We start from the raw sequence: 17,091 nt of genomic DNA, 5'->3' as shown, positions 1-17,091 counted from the left end.
GACCAAGAGAAGACTTCTTTTATAACTAAATTTGGCACCTATTGTTACAACGTAATGCCGCTTGGGCTAAACAATTCTGGTGCCACGTATCAACACCTAGTTAACCGGGTGGTCAAAGAACAAATAAGAAAATCAATAGAAGTTTATATTGACGATATGTTAGTTAAGTCCCTGCGAGCAAAGGGCCATTTGACGCATTTGCAGAAACCGTCGATATACTGAGGAAATACAACATGAAGCTGAATATAGAGAAGTGTGCCTTTGGGGTCGACTCGGGTAAGTTCCTCGGTTTCATGGTATCGAATCAGGGAATAGAGATCAACCTAGACAAAATAAAATCCATATAAGATATCACCATAGTTGACAACGTCAAGGCATTACAAAGGCTGACCAGGCGGATAGCCGCATTGGGCCGAATTATTTCAAGGTCATCCGACAAAAGTCACCAATGTTTCTCATTACTAAAGAAGAAGAACGACTTCTCTTAGACCTCGGAATGCTAGCAGACTTTAGAAGAACTCAAATAATATCTATCGAGCCCTCTATTGCTGCACACTCCAAAGGAGAACGAGCATCTATACCTCTACTTGGCAGTTTCCAAGGTAGCGGCAAGTGGTGTCTTGGTTCAGGAAAAAGAAGGTACGTACTTTCCTATTTACTATGTTAGTAGAACCTTAGGCGATGCCGAAACAAGGTATCCACACTTAGAAAAATAATACTCGCCTTATTGAGCGTATCTAGGAAATTAAAACTGTACTTTCAGTGTCCCCCATATGCGTCGTGACCATGTACCTACTAAGAAATGTTATGCATAAACTCGAGCTCTCGGGCTGAATGGCCAAATGGGCTGTAGAGATTAGCGGGAATAATATCGAGTACAAACCCCAAACTGCTATAAAATCTCATATTTTGGTAGACTTCGTGGTTGACTTTACGCCGGCCTTAATCCCTGAGGTTGAGAAAGAATTATTGTTCCCCTTGGGGACTAGCTCGGCGGTTTGGACCCTATTCACGGATGGTGCTTCGAATGCGAAAGGGTCCGAATTGGGAATCGTATTAAAACCACCTACAAGCAACGTAATAAGGCATCCTATTAGAACTATGAAATTGACTAACAACGAAGCCGAATATGAGGCTATGATTGCAGGTCTAGAACTGGCTAAGAGCCTAGGGGTTGAGGTGATCAAAGCCAAGTGTGGCTCCCTCCTCGTCGTTAACCAAGTCAATGGGATGTTTGAAGTAAAAGAGGACCGGATACGGAGATACTTGGACAAGTTCCAAGTGACCTTACACCAATTCAAGGAATGGACTCTACAGCATGTACCTCAAGATCAAAATAATGAGGCCGATGCATTGGCTAATCTAGGGTTGTCATTCGACTCCGACGAATTCAATTTCCGAGCAATAGTGCAATTGATGAACTCAGTGATAGAGGAAGGTCACACCCAGGTGAACTCAACAAGCTTGACTTGGGATTGGAGAAACAAATACATAGATTACCTTCAGAAAGGGAAATTACTGTCGAATCCCAAAGAATTGAGGGCCATGCGTACTAAGGCTGCCAGGTTTGACTTGGTCGGTAAAAAATTATACAGATGTCACGACCCAAATTCCCCTCCGTTTGGGTATCGTGATGGCACCTAGTCTTAGGGACTAGGTAAGCCTAACACTAATTGAAACAACAACATTATCTAAATAACATCCAACAATTTGAAATAGAAATCTCTTAAAATTTATAATTCCCAAAACCAGTAGTACAAGTCATAAGCTCTACAGAGTGTTTGCTAGAAAATTTCTAAATACAACTGTCCAGAAATAAGAATATAAATAGTGCAAAACGAAAACTTGAAAGTGACTCTGAAGCTTGCGAACGCAGCAGCAGGTTTACCTTTAGTCTCCATAGCCACGACCCGCACAACTACTATCGAACAAATACCTGGATCTGCACAAAAATGTGCATAAGTGTAGAATGAGCACACTACAGTGATGCCCAGTAAGTATCAAGACTAACCTCGGTGGAGTAGTGACGAGGAATAGTCAAGACACCTACTGGTCTAATAAACTGAACAAGTATAAGTATATGAACAGCAAAAATATGATATCTACATAAGGACTATGCAATATGGCTCACAATACAATAATGGCAATAAGAAAGGAAACATCAAGTATCAGCGGAATATCATGAAAATGACACAGAAAAGTGAATGAAACAAACCTAAATTCGGAATCACAAATACAGCAAGGACAAGTAATAACTCAGCAACTACAACCGCTTTTACATCAGGTTTTAATCAACAACTCCACGAGGTACCGAACCTCGGACAAATCACAACTCACGAATCTCAATACCTGAACCCTAATACTTGGTATCATGTGCCCTCATAACATCTCATAACCGCATTGACGACTCATGTGCCAATAGAGCCATTCTCGCATAGAAGGCAAGTAAACAATGGTGAGCATCTATGCTCAACAATATCAAGAACACCTCTTCTCCGCTTGTGCAAGTGTCCTAACATAATTCATACCAGCAAATAAGCATAAGGAAAAAGAAGAACGGACAACACGTAGAATATTTTCTCACAGATTTCACAAGATAAAGCTCACACAGGTACGTATACCACTACACAAATATCAACAATAAGAATGCCCCCAGGCCATAAATCATCACAAATCAATCCCTGACACAGCCTACCTTGTCTCGCCACGTGCGCAATAGTAACATAAATGCCCGCCTTGTCTCGCCACACGTGCACAATAATGTTCCCACCTTGTCTCGCCACATGTGCAACCCACCCACACACACACACACACACACACACACACATACACACACACACACATATATATATATATATATCCGCCTTGTCTCGCCACACGTGCATAACAATGCTCCCACCTTGTCTCGCCTTGTCACACTGCATTTGCAAATATCAATAGTAACAATAGCACGACAGAAGCCTCGTGCAACCCCATAACAACAACCGCACGGCAGAAACCTCGTGCATCACAATAACCACAACCGCACAGCAGAAACCTCGTGCATCACAATAACAACAACCGCACGGCAGAAACCTCGTGCATCACCACAACAAGTACAACAACAACAATGACATTAATACAAGTACGACAAGTAAATCAACTCAAGAACTTTAAATCATAAAGAAACGGTAGAACCAATTCACAAGGAATAACCACAGTAAAGGATATTAGGCGTAAAGAAAACAGCTCAACAAGGGAAAAACTAATATGTAGCAACGATCCCACAATACACATTTCAACAACAGGGAAGCTAAAACGAGTCAAATAATTCCAAATAAAACAAGTCGACAAGAGGTAGGATATCTAACTTCTTTTAAGGTTGAGAAATTACGAAGGATATTTAACAATTCAATTAAGGATAAGCAGCGAAAAGATAATCATAACCTCAATTAAGACTGAACAATTATAGGATGAGATAATAATAATTCCAATTAAAGATAAGCTGTTATGAAAAGATAGCATGACAATAGAAGAGGTAAAATCTTCAGTTAAGTCAAATAAGAGTCAAATAGGCAATAAGAGTGAATCCTGAAGCAATTAATTCAAATTATAGCATGTAGAGGTGAAACTAGGAAATAGGAACTTAATCATATCAAGAACGACTTCATACTCAGTGAATATAAGGACCTAAGAACCCTAAAAGGCCAACTTCCACAAATAAGTCTGAGTACGCACTCGTCACCGCGTGTACATGGACTACAATCAACGTAGAAGACTCAAATCCTAAGGGGAAATCCCCCACACAAAGTTAGGCAAGATACTTACTTCAAAGAAGACAGACCAATACTCAAAAATGAACTTCTCGGGTGAAATGACCTCCGGACGGCTCAAATCTAATCAAAATAACTTCAAAGCACAAATAAAACTCATAAGAGACTATTCCGGATCATAAAGCTTTAATCTTTATCAAAATCTAAAAATTGGTCCAAAAGTCGAGCCCCGGGCCCGCACCTCGGAACCCGACAAATTTTACAAAACCCGAACACCCGTTCCGATATGAGTCTAACCATACAAAAATTATCGAATTCCGATACCATTTCGTCCCTCAAATCATGATTTTTCATTTTGGAAATTTTCTTCAAAAACCTCCTTTTCCCCCAACTCAAAGCACAAATTAAATGATAAAAATAAAGATAAAATCATGGAATATAATATATTCTAGGTGAAGAACACTTACCCAATCGATTTGCTTGAAAAACCCACAAGGAATCGCTCAAAACCAAGCTCTACAACTCAAAATATGATGAAAATAGTCTAACCCTCGATTTGAGAATATATTCGGCCTGCCCAGGTATTTGTACATCGCGATCGCGGAAGAAATGATGCGATCGCGTAGAAGGAAAATAGTTACTGTCTAAAATGTGCTACGCGATCGCGGAAGGGCTTATGCGATCGCGTAGTGAAGGAATTATCTGCTGCCCAAAGTCACACTTCGCGATCACAAAGCAGAAGATGCGATCGCGTAGAAGGAGTAGATAGACTTCGGCGATCGCGAACAAGGTCATGCGAACGCGAAGAGTAACGAGTACCAGTGCTCAAGGCCAGGTTTCTACTATGCAAACGCGATGTAGGGGATGCGAATGAGAAGAAGGGGAAAGCAGACCTCCGCGATCGCAAATGGAATCACGCGAATGTGAATAACAATAATCCATTCTCCCCAAATTGCACTACACGAACGCGGAAGAAGTGACACGAACGCGATTAAGGAAACCAGATGGCAGAAACCAGCAGTCCAAAAATAGAAGAAATTGGCCCGTAGCCCATCCAAAATACACCCGAGGCCCTCGGGGCCCCACACACAAACAACTTCCATAACCTAACACGGACTCGCTCGAGGTCTCAAATCACAAACAATGCCAAAAATACAAATCGCATCACGAATCGAACTTATGAACTTCCAAAACTTCAAACTTCGAAAAGTCGTGCCAAAACTAATCTAACCAACCCAGAATGACGTCAAATTTTGTAAGCAAGTCCCAAATAACATAATGGCGCTGTTCCAACTCCCAGAATAGCATTCCAACCCCGATATCAAAAAAGTCCACTTCCGGTCCAAATCTCCAAAAATTCGGCTTTTGCCATTTCAAGCCTAAATCAGTTAGAGACCTCAAATTCACAGTATGAACATGCTCCTAAGTCCAAAATTACCCAACGGAGCTAACAGAACCGACGGAACTCTATTCCGGAGTCGTCTTTACATAGTTTTGACTACGGTCAAAATTGTAAGACTTAAGCTTTCGTTTTAGGGACTAAGTGTCCCAAATCACTCTGAATCATCCGGTAACTGAATTCAACCATGCACGCAAGTCAATACATATAATATGAAGTTGTTCAAGACCTTATGCTGCCGAACAGAGCTTAAATTCTCAAAATGACTGGCCGGGTCGTTACAACCAAAGATCATTTTTTGGGCATTAGCAAGGTGCTTGGGTATGACAATTGATTAGAGCCGGTTATTACTGGGATGAGATGGAAAAAGATGCGAAAGACTTCATTCAAAAGTGTAACGAATAACAGAGGCACGCCCCAATGATGTACTAACCGGGGGAAATTCTTCACCTGGACCTCTGGCCATTTATGAAATGGGGGATGGACATCGTCGGTCCCTTGCGATGGACACCCGACTAAGCCCAATACATATTACTCATGACTGATTTATGCACCTGATGAATAGTGTATTCCAGCCATATCTTGATTTATTCGTCATTGTATTTATTGACGACATCTTGGTGTACTCCCATAGCCGGGAGGATCATGAGCAGCATTTGAGGAATGTGCTCCAAACCTTGAGAGATAAGAAGTATGCAAAATCATAAAGTATGAATTCTGGATTGATTCATTGGCATTTTTCGGGTCATGTGGTATCGATTGAGGGGATCAAGGTAGACCCAAAGAAGATTGAAGCATTCAGAGTTAGCCCAGACCGTCTTCAGCTACCGAGATCCAGAGTTTTCTTGGTTTTTCCGGATATTATCGCCATTTCGTAGAGGGTTTCTCATCTATTGCTGCATCTATGACTAGATTGACCCAGAAGGGTGCTCCTTTAAGATGGACCACTGAGTGTGAGGCGAGCTTTCAAAAGCTCAAGATTGCTTTGACAACAGTCCAGTGTTGGTGCTGCCTACAGGTTTGGGGTCTTACACTACTTATTGAGATGTGTCATATGTTGGCCTTGGCGCGGTGTTGATGCAAGACAGTAGGCTGATTGCCTACGCGTCTCGGCAGTTGAAGGTTCATGAAAAGAATTATCATGTCCACGACTTATAATTGGCAACTATTGTTCATGCCTTGAAGATTTGGCGGCACTATTTATACGGTGTCCCATGTGAGGTCTATATACCGACCACCGGAGTCTCCAGCATTTGTTCAAAGAAGAAAGATCTAAATTTACGGCAGCGGAGGTGGTTAGAGTAGCTTAAAGACTATGATATCACTATTCTATATCATCTCGGGAAGGCCAATGTGGTGGTCGATTCCTTTAGACGAAAGGCGGAGATATGGGTAGTTTGGCATATCTACCAGCAGCAGAGAAGCCACTAGCCATTGATGTTCAGGTCTTAGCCAATCAGCTTGTTAGATTAGATGTTTCGGAGCCCAGTCGAGTTTTTGCTTACGTGGCTTCTCGGTCTTCTTTATATGAGCGCATCAGAGAGCGTCAATGTGACGGCCCCCATTTGTTTGTCCTTAAGGACACGGTACAGCACTGCGATGCCAAGGAGGCTTCTATCGACCATAATGTTGTGTTATGGATGTAGGGCTAGTTATATGTGCCCAATGTGGATGGGTTACGTGAGTTGATTCTTTAGAAGGCCCACAGGTTACGTGAGTTGATTTTTCAGAAAACCCTCTATCAGGATTTGAGGCAGCACTATTGGTGGAGGAGAATGAAGAAAGACATAGTGGAGTATGTAGCTCGGTGCCTAAATTTTCAATAGGTGAAGTATGCGCACCAGGGGCTAGGAGGTTTGCTCCAGAGACTTGAGATTCCTGAGTAGAAATGGGAGCATGTTACCATGGACTTCGTTGTTGGGCTCCCAAGGACTCAAAAGAAATTTGATGTTGTATGGATAATTATGGATAAGTTGACCAAGTCGGCTCATTTCATTCCGGTGGTGACTGCCTATTCTTCAGAGCAGTTGGCTCCGATCTATATCCGCGAGATTCGACTTCATGTCATGACGGTATCCATCATCTCTGACCGTGGAACGCAATTTAAATCGCACTTCTGGAGAGCCGTACATCACGAGTTAGGCACACAGGTCGAGTTGAGTACTACATTCCACCCCCAGACTGACGGACAGTCTAAGAGCACCATCCAGATCTTAGAGGATATGCTTTGTGCCTGTGTTATGGATTTCAGGAGTTCTTGGGATCAGTTCTTGCCGCTTGTAGAGTTTGCCTACAACAATAGCTACCAATCGAGTATTTAGATGGCTCATTATAAGGCCATATATGGGAGAAGATTACATTCTCTAGTTGGTTCGTTTGAGCCCGGTGAGGCTATATTATTGGTCACAAATTTGGTTCGAGATACCTTGGAGAAGGTCAAGTTGATCCAAGATCGGTTTCGTACAGCACAATCTAGGCAGAAGAGTTATGTTGATCGGAAGGTTAATGATGTAGCATTTATGATTGGAGAGAGCGTATTTCCCCGGGTTTCACCTATAAAGGGAGTAATGAGGTTCGGGAAGAAGGCAAGTTGAGCCCTAGGTATATCAGCCCTTTTGAGATCCTTGAGAGTATGGGAGAGGTGGCATACAAGCTTCCATTGCCACCTAGTTTATCTGCAGTTCACCCGGTGTTTCATGTTTCAATGCTCTAGAAGTATCATGGTGATCCGTCCCATAGTTTAGATTCTAGCTCAGCCCAATTGGATAAGGATTTGTCTTATGTGGAGGAGCCGATGGCCATATTGGACAGGCAGGTCCGGAAGTTGAGGTCAAAGAACATTGTTTTAGTGAAGGTTTAGTAGAGGGGTCAACCAGTCGTGGAGGCGACTTGGGAGACCGAACATGATATGTGTAGCCATTATCCTCATCTTTTCACCACTTCAGGTATGTCTCTATACTCGTTCGAGGATGAACGTTTCTTTTAAGAGAGGGAGGATGTAACGATCCGGCTAGTCATTTTGAGTATCTTAGCCCTGTTCTCTTATATATTGCCTCATCTACATTGTATTGTGGTTATGTGACTTGCCAGGGTGGTTGGTTTGGTTTCGGGTGAGTTCTGAAGTGAATTGGAACACTTAGTCCCAAAGTTAGAAGTTTACGTTAAAAGAGTTGACCGGAGACTAAATTTTGTGTAGACAACTCCAAAATAGAGTTTTGATGGTTTTGATAGCTTTGTATGGTGATTTTGGACTTAGAAGCATGTTCGGATATTGATTTGGATGTCCGTAGGTCGTTTTGGCATGAATTGGCGAAATTTAGAAAGTTGAAGGTTTGGAAAGTTGAGAAGTTTGACCAAGAGTCGACTTTATTGATATCGGAGTTGGATTTCGATTCCAGGGGTTGGAATAGGTCCATTATATCATTTATAACTTGTGTGCAAAATTGAAGGTCAATCAGAGTTTGTTTGATGTGTTTCGACGTTAATGTTGGAAGTTAATATCCATGGCTTCAATAGGTTTGAATTGGGTTATGATTCATAGAATAGATATTGTTTGATATGATTTTAGGCCTCGAATAGGTTCGTTATATGTTTTGGAACTTGATGGTATATTTGGACAGGGTCCCGGGGGCCCCGGATGTGATTCGGATTGAATCCGGAATCATTTTGCACTTGGAAGGAATTCTGCCCAGCTAAGGATCTGGTGCAATCGCACCTGCGCATTTTGGGTCGCAGGTACGGCACCGCAGAAGAGGCCTGTGATCCGCAGATGCAAGTTTGGGCAAGGTGAGTTGTGATCGCAAGTGTGGTCATTCCTCCGCATAAGCGGATGCGCCAAAGCGCAAGCGTAGAAGCGCTCCTACGCCTACAGAAGCGCTTTTCCCGGGCTTAAGTGAAAGCCACACCTGCGATGGATTTTCTGCAGGTGTGGAGCCGCAGAAGCGGCTGTTGGTCCGCAGATACGGAATCACTGGGCAGAAAAGGGGCAGATCGAGGGTTTTGTCCCATTTTCATCTTTTTAGTTAGAGACCTCGATTTTGGGAGAGATTTTTAGGGAGTTGATCGGGGTAAGTGATTTTGACTCGGATTTGACTATTATACATGGATCTATCATTATTTTTATCATTTAATTAGTATTGTGAGTTGAAAAATTTTGGGGATTTTGTGAAAACTTTCTAAGCTATAATTTGAGGATTTGAAGGTAGATTTAAGGTCGGAATTGAATAATTTTTATATGGGTGGACTCGTTATTGAGTTTGGTCGGTCCCGAGATGCGAGCCCGAGTTTGAATTTTTGAGTTGACTTTTTGATTTTCTTTAAATATTATAACTTTATTATCCGGAATAGTTTCTTATAATTTTTTATTTATGGTATAAAGTTATTATAGCTAGATTTGAGCTGTTTGGAGTTGGATATTCGCGAAAAAGGTTTAGTAATGGATTGACTTAGTTTGTTTGAGGTAAATATCTTGCCTAACTTTGTGTGGGGGAACTACTCCTTAGAATTTGGGTTGATTATGTTATTTGTGGTATGTGAAAGCCGTGTACGTAAGGTGACGAGTGGGTACACGGGCTATATGTGGTATTTGACCGGTTTAGACTATTTGGACTCTTTTCTTGCCTTTAATTGAATTGTCATAGCATGTTATATTTTTCATTGTTAGTCTACCCTCACATATATTAATCTACCCTTACATGTCTTATTTGACATTGTTAACACTTGCTCCACCTCTTACTTATTATTTGCTCTTATATGCTTTAGTTGAAGTTATATTCTTCCTTATTGTCTTGTTACTTCTTTAATTGTTGAATTGTTTACTTGAAGTTGTTGTTTTTATGGAATATATTCGTGTTGAGTTATTGAGTTGAAGTTATAAAAGCCGTGATAACTTTGAGGCAAAGTTGTTAATTATTGAGATGTCGTTCTTGTTGATTTATTCATCATTATTTTATTATTATTGAGATTCTTGTACACATTATGGTTGAGCCATGGGCAACTTGTTGTGAAAATATTGGTATTGCTGCTTCATTTGGCAAGATGTGGCATATGGGCACTTATGGTGCGAGTTATTATTGTGTTGTGATATTGATGCACATATGGCGCTATAAGGATAGGGGTTAATGTGCATGCAATGGCATAAGGTGTGATTTATATGCGTGTTACTAGTAAGAAAATTACTTGAAACCACACGGCGATATAAGGTGGGCTAAAGTGCGTGTAGCTATTTCGGGAAAACTGTTTCAAAACTATCTAAATGCAAGGCTCACGTAGCGCTGTAAGGAAAGATTGTAATTGAAATTTGAATATCTTTCATTTACTACTTGTATTTGCCCGCATTATTTTCTTGATGTTCTTATTATGTGTTTCTTTCAAGTTGCATTTATTGCTTCAAATTCAGTTATAGTCTATCTTGTTGTATTTCCTTATTGCCTCATTTTTCTCATTCTCATTCCTAGACTGTATTATACTTGTTCAGTTTTTTTTCCTTATCCTAGTAAGTGTCTTGACCTGGCCTCGTCACTACTCTACTGATGTTAGGCTTGATACTTACTGGATACTATTGTGGTTCATACTACACCTATGCATATCTTTTTGTGAAGATCCAGGTACCTCATATCATGCTAGGCATCAGTGATTTGGCTATTCATCTTGGAGACTTCAAGATATACCTGTCTGGTATTCGCAGGCCTCGGAGTCACCCTCTGTCCTTATTTTTCTATTGTATACTCTTTGTTTAGATAGTGATATATTAGGGATGTTTCAGTATATTCATGTAGAGCTTATGACTCAGTCTCGCCTGATTTTGGGAGTTATTGTCAGCGGTATTGTTGAGTTCTCTATGATAGCTAGTTAGTTTAATTTGAAGTTCTATTATTATTTTTGTTATTTCTCCATGCATATTTGGTTTACCTAATTTTAGAGACTAGATACCATCAGGACATCCTACGGTGGAACATTGGGTTCGTGACACAAAGTGCCCATATTTATGGCATAACTTGCATATAGATTGGCTTCTAGTCATAGTTGATTTTCTATTCAATCAACAATCTTTTTTCATTACTGAAAAATACTCTACCAAGCAGCTTTATATCCACCTCCATCTCTATAAGCAGTCCTACCTTCTTCTCAGTATTTTCGTTTATCATTAGAGGTTTTTCAATTAACCTACCAATCTTAAGTAGCCCATTTGGACTTCAATACTTAAAGTCCAATTCAGACAACTTCGTCCATATTGACACTTTGTAGAGTTTCTCCCTTGTGAACTCCATGTCTGTATTTCAAGCCTTAACAATAAACGAATTGTTGTCAAAGTGATAATCCCTCATTTTATTGCTTCATAATTCCCTGTTTCAGAATCAAATTGAACCAATACTATTCTATTCTTTCATCATCGACATCTTATTTATCCCAAACTTTCCCTACTCTCGTTATATGTAACCATTCAAAATAGAGAAATGAGTTTGAGCCCCCAACAGATAACACACAATAGCATTCTTCCAATACTCTATTTCTCAGCTTATATCCTATATGTCAATTCACAAATAGAAGACTCACCAATTATATTTGGAGACACAAATTTCAATTTGAAACAAGCATTAGAGATCTTCGAGAAATAAAAAAAAAGATTGAGGGCTTTTTATTTGGTTCAATGTTTGCCTCTACTTTATCGGCCCATGACATCTTGCTCTTACTGCTCGATGTCTGTGTCATCTCCTTCTATTCCTTCTTTGGCGGTGTCTTTATTGTTTCATAAATGTCCGTTATTACTGTTTCATCAATTTCTCTTGGCACTGTTCCATATAGACCTTGATTTGTTCATAGAGCCATTTTTGATTGATTTCCTTTCTTGTTCTGTTGAGCTATGCCATAAGCGGCAGATTCATGAGTTATTATTGCCTTCAGCGAAGGGTTTGTAACTCTCCTTCCCATGAATGGCGTATGTTATGCTAATATGCACCAAGAGAAGTCCAGACCCTTTCTCTGATTTTTCTTATATTTTTTTAATAAGTAATTACAACATTATTGGAGTTCTTTTAAAAAAAAATTATTTGGGTTAAGGGGTTGGGTTGTGAATGGGTTGGGTCTAATTATATATGTGAACCAATAAATTAATGCCATTTATTTAGTAAAAAAGTTCAAATATTCCACATCAGCTTCCGTTAAAAGGAGGGGCCGTTTTAGACTCAAATTTAACGTTAAGGGCAAGTATGATCTAATCTATCGAATAAGGGTAATATTAAGTCATTTTCAATACGTTGAGGACATTTTTAACCTTTTATTTGATCATGTCTTTGCATATCCTATAAATCTATAATTATTAAATTGTAGTTAATTAATATATTTCATCTTAATTTATTAGTTAACCAAGGTTAATTAGCATGCGTGATGGCAAGTTTTTACTAGATATACAAAGTATATGTCTATTTACTTGAGAAACATTTATTGATTATGGATTATTCCACCTATTATTTTAAAAGTATGGGTGGATGTTCATATTCTTTGTGATACCCTCGTAAAAGTTTATCCAATTCTCGCCTTCACTAAATCTTCAAAGAAACATATCATATTTTTTGCAAGAAAGCGATGCAATATGTCATTTACCGTCCTGGAGTTGAAGAACTTTTTATGGTTAATTGTTTCAGGAGTTCATCTAATGGATCGATCAATTAGCAGAAGTGGAAAAACAATCCCCACTCTTGATCGGATTTAAGGGGGGCAAAAAAGGCAAAGGAGAAAAATAGGATACTGATATGGAATAGCTGAAGCAGAAATCCAGATTAAAGAAAGATGACACGTGTGAAAAAGAAGCTGAAATTTGTAATATTCCGATAAAAACTAATATCCTCGATCATCAGTCATCACCAAGTTGAACCCTTCACACAACTCTCACTATTAATTTTTTTATTTATTTAAATAAAACATGTAATTTTTGTCCTACATGTCTTTATATCAGCAAGCCAAGTGTACACTTGACACAATTCTTCTTTGCGTAGAGGAAGACATATTAAACAGATAAGCATGAAATGTAAAGTGAATTTGCTTAATAAATTGGTGTGCTAAATTTAAGGGAGTATCCTTGAAGCTACGTAACAGTTATTTTAACCCAACTGATCCCATAACAATATTTCCTTAAATTTCTCCAACCAAATGTCATAGAGTATGTTTCATGGTTCTGCTGGTTTGGGGAAACTTACTTTATATATACTTGGCTCTAAACGATGCACTTCTCTTACTGATTATTTATGAAAAATATCAGTTCTTTAATTTGTTGCTTAGAAAGATTTAAAATTAAAATAATTAACACAATGGATTTGCACACGAAGGTTTAGGTTATCCCAAGTCATAATACCAATTGTAAACTAGCTTAGGATGACTAGCTTGCATAGAGGGAGATAATATTAAAAGTGAGGTAAATTTGTGATTATTTTTCTTAGCACGAGCTTTAACATCAAAGAAACAACTAACTGTAAGACACAATCCGAAAAGTGGAACTAAAAGAGTTACTATGTTAACTAAACAGCAGAATTGTTACAACAGTCTCTTGATCTCCATCCATTAAATTAAATAACAAACTAAAAATCGAATTTTAATAAACCTCTCTAATATTGTTCCCAAAATATATTCAGTCCTAAATAGTATATTCCAACATTCATATGTTGCTTGATTAGTTCAATTAGTTATGCCTTTTCTCTAAACTTGCTTCTCCCGTGGATATTTCTTTTATATATGTAAAAAACATATATTTTTGTTACATAAATCATGCCCCCAAAAAAAGGCATATAGCCACCAGTTGGATCATATCGTCATCTGAAAAAAACAAAGCTGTTTCTAAGAAGCCACGTCCTCTCAGCCCCATATTAGCCTTAAACATAGCAAACATATTGCATAAGTTTTTCTTTCATTCATGAATGCATAAAACTTATCATCATCACAAAAACAAAAGGGGATAACGTACGATATAATCCTTAAAACTGTCTTTCTTGTAAGTGGGCTTTAAAAAGGGTGGTTTACTATTCAAGCAAGAAAGACAACCTCGGACTTGGCTCTTTTTGGTAGCCCCTCTCTAATTATATATTATCTCCTTTGCTTATAAGTTTTTATAAGGAAATAAAGCACTTGCTTAATTGGGTCTCAAATATATGGAAGTAGCTTTCTGGAGCTGGTCTTTCTTCATAGCCTAAAGAATACATATCCAATTACTCTAGACTTGATGATGATGGCAGATGATAGAACTTGCGGTATAAACTATTAAAGGTTCGTTTAGTTTACTTACATGAATGGCGTTTTCCTTTGTTGTATGAGGAAATTGATCTAAATTTCTATTTATTGATGCTTATGCGATATATTAAGTAATCCGAAATTCGTTTGACAAATTATTGAGATATATTCTTAACAATTGGGACTTGATGCGCTTTCAAAATCAGCAATAGTACCAACTCTGAAAAGTTTAATTATTGTAACTGCTTTATGTTGTTTGGGAAAGAAACAAGGGTTTCGAATATATATATATATATGCACTTTTTACTTGGAATAAGATTTATTCTATTCATGTAGGTCTTCTTACGTGCTTTAGTTTCACTGTCTAAAAAAAGTTTTAGTTAATTCTTTCAGCAGCTATAATTTCCATGCACACCTCATGGTACATAACATGAATTTTGCTAATTTCATGTTTAAGTTTACACAAATTAAATGCACGGCTCTTATCCCTAACTAACTAATATTTCCCTAGCTTATATTTCTTCATTTTTTTTCCTTTTAGAATTTTCTTATTACTATAATCAAGATAGCATGTGCTATATATTTTATGTTCCAGGTAAGGAAAAAATGACGACAGACACACAAAAAAGCTTAAATGTAAACGAAGAGTATCTTGGGGCATTAAGAACAAAATCTTATGGCGAATTCTTTACAAAAGCTCAGTTACTAGTAAATGAACTAACATCTCCTTCTCAATTATCCCACAATACATTCTCAGAAATCCTCCTTGAGCCACGTCAAGAGACTATAACAACCATTCTTGAATCAGCTATTTTTCCATCCAAAAAATATGATCTCAAATCCCTTCTTTCCAATTACTTCAATGTAAGTGCAGAAGCGTCAAAATTCTGCATCCACATCCTTAAAAGCATTAACCAAGTCCAATCTGACTATGGTTTCGTCCAACAAGTCCTTGACTCGATCGATAATTGTTCAAATGGTGACCAATTTGGTTACCTAGTGCTCGAGCTTCGATCTTTTATTATCCACAACAACCCCTTTTCCGAACTCAAAAAACAAGATTTCACGCGACTTAATGATGAATATTCATTGGTGTTGCAACATTTGAAATCCAAGAAGAAAAGGGTTGCTAGGAAAATCAAATTGATCAAATGTGTCAATAAGACTTCTGGGGTATGTGTGACAGCAGCTTGTGGACTAGTTGTTGTGGCAGCTTTAGTACTAGCAGCACATACTCTTGCTGCAATTGGGATGGGGCCAGCAATTTTAAGCCTACCCTTAAAGCCATTAAAGAAGAAAATTATGAATATTCGATTCTTGAAATGTGGATTTCTAAGGAAAGTTAGAGAACAACTTGATGTAGCAGCCAAAGGTACTTATATTTTGAACATGGATTTTGACACAATGAGCAGGCTCGTGGCTCGACTTCATAACGAGATTGATCATAATAAGGCAATGATTCAATTGTGTTTGGATAGAAGGGAAGATAGGTTTTCCTTGGAAGTGTTGAAGGAGTTGAAGAAGAGTAATATTGGGTTCAGGAAACAAGTGGAAGAGCTTGAAGAACATGTTTACTTGTGTCTTTTAACGATCAATCGTGCTAGAGCTTTGGTCATTAAGGAAATTGCAAAATCATATGAGAACAAATTAAAATGAAGGTAGTTGCTAAGGAAAGGCTTGTGCTATATAGGATGATCATCTATTCTTTGATTTAATATGTAAATACTAGTATGATTTATTCATGTAAATAACTTCTTGAATGAAAAATTGAGGGCTTTCTATTTGTTTCTAAGTTCTAAGCCTGATGGCTCTTTTTTTAATTATATATATTTAATTAATCATCTGGTATCCGCTACTAAGGAGAAGATACTCTCTATTAGGAATTTTTTTATTCCTAGAGCTATACGATACATCCGATTAATGATAGAGAGATTGTCCATCCCACCATATTCCATGGTAGTATGAGTAGATGAGCCTCATGCATGGGAGCTTCAAAGAAGGGATCAAGCTGTCAAGGTTCTTTTAGGCGTTGAACTATAATTTTTCGTTGGGCCTCACTGATTCTTCATAGTTGTATGGGCTCCGGGCGGTCCATTAGAACCATTACTGCTATTGGATTGATATATTTGCGTCTAAGTTTTGCGCCACCCATTGAATTTGTACCCATTTTTAAAAAAAAGTTTAACCGATATCTAATTTTTGGGTGTATACATACACTTTTTCTTCTTCTTCGTTGTTGCTTTCTTCTTTTTTGTGCTTAGAGTTTCTTCTTCTTCTTAGTTGTAAAATGAGCTTGTTAATTTATTTTTATTTTTTTTGATAATTTGATGATTGAGTTTTGTTCTTTATAATTTTTAAAAGTTATGTTTCAAATTTGAGCTCATTTGAAGAGGATTTTGACGTTGAATCGTGTGTTGGATTGTTGAAATTCAAAGAACAAGTTTATCTTTCAGAACTTAAGATTCGAAATCTGAAGTTGCATTGAAGAGATTTAACTACTTAAGATTCAAATTTTTGAAGTTGCATTTGAAAGATAGAAGAACTTCATATTTAATTTCTGAAGTTGCATTGAAGAGATTAAACTACTTAAGATTCGTATTTCTGAAGTTGCATTTGAAAGATAGAAGAACTCCATATTTGATTTTTTAAATTTATATTTAAGAGATTGAACTACTTCATATCCAAGCGGGTACACTTTTATAAAAATTTGTGCAATACGGG

The 17,091-nt window shown here is 38.2% G+C and overlaps 1 protein-coding gene across 1 annotated transcript; it reads left to right on the top strand.

Moving 5' to 3' along the window:
* The first annotated feature begins 14,089 nt into the window (after positions 1-14,089).
* On the top strand, positions 14,090-16,164 carry LOC107797597 (UPF0496 protein At1g20180-like). Its single transcript, XM_016620496.2, has 2 exons — positions 14,090-14,406; positions 14,966-16,164. Exon 2 carries the CDS (start codon positions 14,977-14,979, stop codon positions 16,024-16,026), a length of 1,050 nt encoding a protein of 349 aa, XP_016475982.1. The 5' UTR covers positions 14,090-14,406; positions 14,966-14,976; the 3' UTR covers positions 16,027-16,164.
* Positions 16,165-17,091: the final 927 nt, after the last annotated feature.

Source organism: Nicotiana tabacum, chromosome 12 (genome assembly GCF_000715075.1).
Source record: "Nicotiana tabacum cultivar K326 chromosome 12, ASM71507v2, whole genome shotgun sequence".
In the NCBI taxonomy this organism is placed as follows: Eukaryota; Viridiplantae; Streptophyta; class Magnoliopsida; order Solanales; family Solanaceae; genus Nicotiana; species Nicotiana tabacum.
The sequence above is the reverse complement of the archived record's forward strand: the minus strand, read 5'-3'. Positions and strand labels throughout refer to the sequence as shown.